Here is a 7,044-nt window from a genome sequence, read left to right as displayed (position 1 = left end):
CTTCCTTGCTCCTTCTGTTTTTGGAAATATGAATTTTCAGTAGCCGATGTGATGACGAATGGACAGGTTTTTGTAAAGAGGCCTACCACAAGGGAAAAGGGAATGTAATTGCACACATTGCAGTGTTCATATAATAGACTAATACGGCGACAGATGGACGCGTACTCCTCTAAAACACATGGTCCTGGCGCCAAACCTGACAACATATATCAGAATAACCTACATGTTTAGGCACATATGAACCTTGATTAGAAGTCTCATTTGAAGGCTGTTTTACTAACAGTTTTTAGGCTCGTGTATTTATTGCAAAGAAGCACAGCACAATTACATTAGCTTTTCATTAGCAGGCCTAACTGACGCGTCTCGGGAATTATGAAATTATGAAGAAAATAATCATAATAAATGCCCAATAAATAGCAAAAACTGCCGAAGATCGGAACATGGTAAAATAATGTCGTTTCTTTGAAATTGTAGTACCTGCCCTGTACAAATAATTGACTGTTTTCCCCTTAAACCATGGATTTAAATATCATAAAATTATTTGATTTCATGATTCTCGGCCTACCAACAGCGTTACAACAAAGTACAAAATGATCTCACGTTGAGAGCAACAATTAAACTACAGACTAATATATTTCCAAACAACAGCAATACAATGCAATACAACTCTGTTTGGTCTCTATTAACACTGAACTATTGAAAGTCTGGAACTCTGAGTGGTTCCTATCTGTCATCTCCTATAAGAGTAGGAGAAAAAAAGACTGGGCCTTACCACTTCTCTTCCGACCTAAAGCATTTCCAAGATAAAACAGCCTGATTTCCTCTAAAAACATCGCACCAAGAATCTAATAATTCTGTCCTTTTACATACTGTACATCAACAGGTAATGAGAAATCACGGATGTCTACACAGGTATATACATTATTTAGTTACAGTGGTGTTATCAACAAATGCAAACAAAGTAAATTATAAACCTATTACTACGTTTGAAAAAGAATGATGAGCCGCGTTGCTTAGTAGATCTAAATAGCCTATACAAATAAATGCACGAATAAATAGATAAATAAATAGCCAAAATAAAATATGAATAAATAGATAAATATGAATCGGATCTTTGAACTTGTCGTGGCAGGAGCCATGCTCTGCGTTACGACTGGTTCCAGTGTCTAACTGTGTGAATAAAAGCTGTAGTAGCCAATGTCCTTGGAGCAGTTCTTCTCGCACTCCCTGGGCGTCAGCATTTCAGACTTTAACGGTGATGCTGTTTCTGAAACCGGCGTGGCAGATGGAGAGATCCTCCTCCGCTTGGCTTGCTCGAAAATGCCCGAATCGCTCGAGTCGATCGACTTAATTGAGGAGGGCGTCTCTATCCAGCTGGACTCGGACAGGTCCTTGGGTTTGGCGTCGTCGTTTGCGCCCAGCGGGGATCTCTCTGGAGCGGCAGGGTCGCCCTCGTCCAGACCGACCAGGTAACCCGCAGCCGCCGCCCGGCCAGGGACTGAGTTGGAGGGCCAACAGGGGAGCACAGCACCGGATTTACCGCAGTACTGAGGCGGAGTGCGCGCTCCCCACGCCGTCGCCTCGCCGTAGTAGCCCAGGGCTCGGTTAGAGCAGCCGGCCGCGGGCAGTGGGAGAGTTTTGACTCCGGCGGCCGCGTACGAGAGCAGCGTGGCCGCGTTGCCCGCGAGATCGGCCGCGGCGGCAGCGTCGTACGCCGAGGCAGCGAAGTCCAGTCGGTTGTTGGCCGGGGTGACGAACCAGCGCTGCGGGGAGCCCACCGCGGTCTCGTCGGTTTGCTGCGGCGAAAGCAAGCTGTTGCCGAGCGGGACTCCGCGGTCCGTGCCAGGAGCGCCACCGACGCCAGGGTGAAAGCGGGACTTGGCATACGAGCTGACAAACTGGTCCTGCAGGAAGGAGCCCGGCATAGCGGCGTAGCGCGCACTCGGCATGAGCTGAGAGCGCGGAGACTCACCCGGGGACGGCGTCAAGCGATCAATGTCGCAACCTGTGTAGACGCTGGAATAGGAAAGGTTCAAACATAGTTTGCGTATTATGAACTTGATAAAATAGTTTAGGGCAACCTGTATGAACATAACATGTCGAGCGTAAAGGTGCCAATAAATTTGAAAAAATGCACCATTTTGGTTAATGAATATAGTTCTCAGTTGCGAACACACCAAGGAGTCAGTCTGAAAAATATTCAGACGATACTATTTCATCAGGCTTGTAATATATACGCCAAATGATTATTTTATTATCAAAATTATTCCTTGATATCATACAACATAAGAGACATTAGCTATTTCTCATATGAGCTTTTTTACACCTGCCACCTGTTGAATTTATTTTAAATATAACAATGTGTAACGTGTAGTAAGTTTTTCTGGCCTTCCGTTACAAATAATTATATTTGAGAAATATGGAAATTTGAGGAAATGTGGAAATATTCCATATGGAGATAATTAGTAGGCTACATTCAAAAACGCACACACAACAAACAACTGATTATCAGTAGGTGCTTAATTTTACCAGGGCGTACATGTAGTTTCTGGATTGGATCACTAGCCTACAGTTAGCTTCAGAAACACAGGAGAATACCACAAATATGAACTAAAATAACTCATGGTCTGTTTAACGTGCCGCAACATTAAAATGAATTACAGAAAAATAATAATGAAAAATTCTTACGTGTCATAATTGTCCCGGAATCCTTTTGCAAATGGATTATGGTCAATTTTTAGCTGTGTAATCTGTGAAATTAAAAAAAAAGCATTGATAACACCACTCTCTCCCACAAAGATTTGATTAAAATGCAGTGTTCTGTGTATTACCAGTTACAGTTTTATTATATGACTTGTCTAATGTTAACACCTTACACACATATTGATATGATTATATACAAGACATCACTGGTTAGTGAAGTGGTGCTTTGAGCCATGCTGTGAATCTTACATCGGTATTTTGATAGGCCGTGACAGCGATAAACTGAGTTTCGGGGAAGGTGAAGGTCTGCACGCGGCCAGGTTGGCTCGTGTCCTCCGTTCCGTCTTCGTTCACCTGCACCACGTGAAGCCGCGGCTGGTATTTATGCAGTGACTGAAGCACCACCATCTGCGCAGAGTCACCCGAAATACACAAGAGTCAGCTCAGTAGTGTACTGCAACTCCACACTCCCTTTGGGTATTCATGAATTAGATTACGCTATGTAAACTGTAAAACACTTAGTGTTATAATGATCATTGCATTACTAGAAAATATAGAAGATATTGAAAATATATGGAATAATGGATTTGTATCTCCCACAATGATCAAGTGCGTAAAAAGTTATAAATATTCTCTCGTCCGTGCTTGCTTATTATTTCCATTCAGTAATTTTTAGCAACGGGTATATCATTTAAATATTTATTGACTAACCTGTCCTGTGTTGTTCGAGGCTCCTTTGTTGTTCGTTAACTTCAATTTTCCAAACGAAATCTCTTGGCGCATCCAGTGCGCGCCCGTGTTGGGAGAATCTGGGTGCATGTACACTCTGTTTCCTATACAGATATAAATATAAATGTAAAAAATAAACAAAGAACAATTATATATATGTTCTTCTTCTTCTTCTTCTTCTTCTTCTTCTTACTATGTTTTATATATATGTGTGTGTGTATATATATATATATATATATATATATATATATATATATATATATATATGCGTGTTATTAGTATATATTAGTTATTAGTATTAGTATATATTATTAAATATATATAATATTAAATACATATTAAAAAAATATACACATATATTGTTATTATTATTATTATTATTATTATTATTATTATTATTATTATTATGTTTTCATTAAATATCTCACTAAGGAACAAAGCTTTTAGCTGTTGAAAGTTAAAATGGTATCAAAAATAAAATATCTTCCCGTATTAATTCGTATTGTTGCATACCTGTCACATTGGTGTCCGCTTTGCCGCATGGAACCCATTTCCCTCCCTGAAAACGCCAGTGGTTCGCGTCCGCCAGAATCACATCAACAAAAATGTTGTAGTGAGCTGTCGGGTCCAGGCCGGATATGTTGAAACTTAAAAATGGGAACATTCGCCTAAAGATGGACAAAGGTTATACTAATTTAAATGCTGCAAAGTTTTGTCGTTATATCATTATATATATATATATATATATATATATATATATATATATATATATATATATATATATATATAAAATCAGACATTATTATTTTATAATGTATTATAAGGAATAATATATAGCCTATTATAAAGTATTGGTGTAATGATTAACATTAACAAAGTATCAATAATTAAACATTCACTATATGAACAAAAAATAACTATAACTACAATAAAAACGTTTAAATGAAAACTGAATGTAAGTTAATTAAGTAAAATAAAAAACTAATGTTGTGTTTTATTGTTTTGCGTCGAGAAACGGAGAAGTAGGTGCGCCATAATAGTAAATGTGTATGTTTTTATATATAAGAAATTTATAACTAATTTATGTTGAGTAATGACAACTATATATATATTTTCCATTTAAACGTTCAAGTCAAAAAGAATAAATGAAATGTAAAAATCGCCGAATACCTACCGCCCTTGCTTGGTTATAATCATCTCGGTCTGATGTCGATGAAACTTGAGCCATAGCGCCCTGTTGCACAGGTAGATTTGCGCTTTACCCGGGATCAGTCCGGCCTGTGCCGAGCTGAACTGGTAGAAAGCAGCGCCTTGGTACGCGTGGCCGTACTGCTGTGCATACGGGTAGCCGGCGCTCGCGTAGCCCTGTGGGGAAGTGTTACTCAGCAAACTGTTGTAAGCTCCGTTCGTTATGACAGGATGATGCGCCATGTAGCGACTCGGGCTTCCGATGGAAAAGGCCGGGTGCGCTGGTCCATGCTGGCTGGGGTAGGGGAACATGGCGGCGGGGCTGGCGGCGAGAGGCTGAGTTTGGCTGGACTGTGACAGGAGATACCTTTCTCCAGCAGATCCATCGAAGTTGTGACGAATGTCAGCGACTCCGTCGAGCGCTGGAGAGAGTTTGCCTCTCTGCACGTCTCCCGACGAGTCCTTAGAGTCGGCAAAATTGTCCGCCTCTGACTGATTCGTCATCCCAGCGGAGTTTTTTTTCAGGGGTGAACTTCTCTCCAGGTTGTCACGAGCAGATGTAATAGGATGGCCGTGCAAGGCGAGATCAGAACCCTCTGAGTTTGGGTAGCCACTGCCCACACTCAAACATTTCTTGGAGAGCGCGAGAGCTGGCGAGATGCAGTGCTCGAGCTGCATAGCTCTTGAAGACGGCAAGCGGCAATTAACGCGTGCGACGTGAGACCGCAGGCTTAACGCCTCGCAAAGTTAACCCGGGAGAGAAAAAAACGCCTTCCCGCGGTCGAAGCTACTTTGCGCACGAAAGCAAATCAGCCAGTTGACACTACCTTTGCAATCGAGGGGGCTTTCGCTTTTCATTCCTACCGCCTGCATCGTTAATGAATCGACTTTTGCTATTGGTTAACACGTGACAGTAATTTAATTAGACAGAACTTAATTAGGATAATCAAGGAGGCCCTTCACGCCACAGTGTATTCGCTTCTTGTGGCCAGTGATGTTTGTACACTGAAACTTGTGAAAACTGGGACTCGTGTAATTTTAGCTACTGCAAAAGACAATAGTTTGATACGCCAAAATCATTACAATTGCAATATAATGGTCACAATCAGGGCAATTTTCATTGCCAAATTTCAGTAATTACTGACCCTTACCAATGTAATATTTACCATTACAATTATAGATCAAATATTATGAGAGCTGATAATGGCTTTTATAATATATTTATTCCGTGAATAGTTCCACACACCTGAATTTAGTCGTTAAGATTGTAAAAGTAAACACCGTGTACGTGTAAAATGAAGATTTTCATTAAAAAGGATCAAATGCCAGGCACTGCGTTGCAGCTCCTAAAATTTTGTGATGTGGCGTGAAATCACCAGCTTCCTTTGTATATGTATTTACTAGTCCCAAGGGAAATCAATTATTTATCTGAGTGGGCTACTTCAGGTTATATATTAGAGTGTACAACACGCGCACTCCAAAACAGGATTCATAGACTATAAAAACAACAACAACAACAACAACAACAACAACAATAATAATAATAATAATAATAATAATAATAATAATAATGCATTACAACATTAATAATATTTTTGCTTCAGCATTCACACAGAAGTGATGCACACGGTAATAATTTGGGAAGATCAGTTTTAATTTCCAATGCAATTACATTTCTATAGGAGATTTTTTTTCTTTTAATTAGTATGCAAAAATAACTAAAAAAAACCCCACAATGAATTAAAGAGATTAGGAAACTACCTTATACAAAAGGAAGAGCAATATATATCAAATGTTTCGCTTAGAGACACTGATGTTTGCGTCAAGAAAAAGATTTTGTTCTTGCGTTCCTCATAGTGTCCATGCGTGATGGAACACCTAACTTTGTCCTCTCCTCACTAAGAACAACATTTTTAATTTCCAATAAATTTATGTCGCCAGTCTGACTGGGAATAGTGGTTCTCCCAGCTACCTCTCATTAACAGCCGCTTATGTCATGCGTGTTCAGATTTCATCTCTTTCTATTTCCGGCACCACTGTCATTTACTTACTTACTCCTTCTCAATATCAGAACATATTCTGCAGTCCTATATATGTGCATGGTCATTTGAAGCGGCCAAGACGTCTACATGAGCGGATAGCAATCTTTATGTGTAAAAAGATATCCCATAGGCAGGATGGAACCTGGATGGGGGGGGATAACTCCTGGTCTATTAGAACCCAAAATTTTAACCCGGAATGCGCGCGCATTTATGAGCGTAAAACAGCTCGGGTGAGTGTGAGCGCGAGGATGTGTGCCGAGGTGAGCGGACCTGCACTTCTAATGAACAGGCTTTCCGTTTCCGAGGCTAACAAGAAGGGTCATTAGAAAGGGGCAACTGGGTCCAGCAATCTATTCTCCAGGAACGTGCAAGCACAGGCTTG

At 40.4% G+C, this 7,044-nt stretch overlaps 1 protein-coding gene across 1 annotated transcript; it reads right to left on the bottom strand.

Annotated features, from left to right (window-relative positions):
* Positions 1-1,166: 1,166 nt before the first annotated feature.
* Positions 1,167-5,568, bottom strand: tbr1b (T-box brain transcription factor 1b). Its single transcript, XM_053627168.1, has 6 exons — positions 4,607-5,568; positions 3,946-4,100; positions 3,415-3,536; positions 2,953-3,111; positions 2,689-2,750; positions 1,167-2,016 (listed from the first exon to the last, which is right to left on the bottom strand). The coding sequence occupies exons 1-6, from the start codon at positions 5,296-5,298 to the stop codon at positions 1,167-1,169; spliced, it is 2,040 nt and encodes a 679-aa protein (XP_053483143.1). The 5' UTR covers positions 5,299-5,568.
* Between the last annotated feature and the right edge of the window lie 1,476 nt (positions 5,569-7,044).

The sequence above is a fragment of the Ictalurus furcatus genome, chromosome 6 (genome assembly GCF_023375685.1).
Source record: "Ictalurus furcatus strain D&B chromosome 6, Billie_1.0, whole genome shotgun sequence".
Classification (NCBI taxonomy): domain Eukaryota; kingdom Metazoa; phylum Chordata; class Actinopteri; order Siluriformes; family Ictaluridae; genus Ictalurus; species Ictalurus furcatus.
This window is presented reverse-complemented; position numbering and strand designations above follow the sequence as displayed.

What these genes read in the sequence shown, in the direction of transcription:
- tbr1b (XM_053627168.1), bottom strand. Translation starts at nt 5,298, where the DNA reads ATGCAGCTCGAGCACTGCATCTCGCCAGCTCTCGCGCTCTCCAAGAAA. An exon ending in ATTATAACCAAGCAAGGGCG is followed by an intron (nt 4,101 to 4,606) that starts GTAGGTATTCGG and finishes GTCCATCTTTAG; the next exon opens with GCGAATGTTCCCATTTTTAA. An exon ending in TTCCGGGACAATTATGACAC is followed by an intron (nt 2,017 to 2,688) that starts GTAAGAATTTTT and finishes TTCCTATTCCAG; the next exon opens with CGTCTACACAGGTTGCGACA.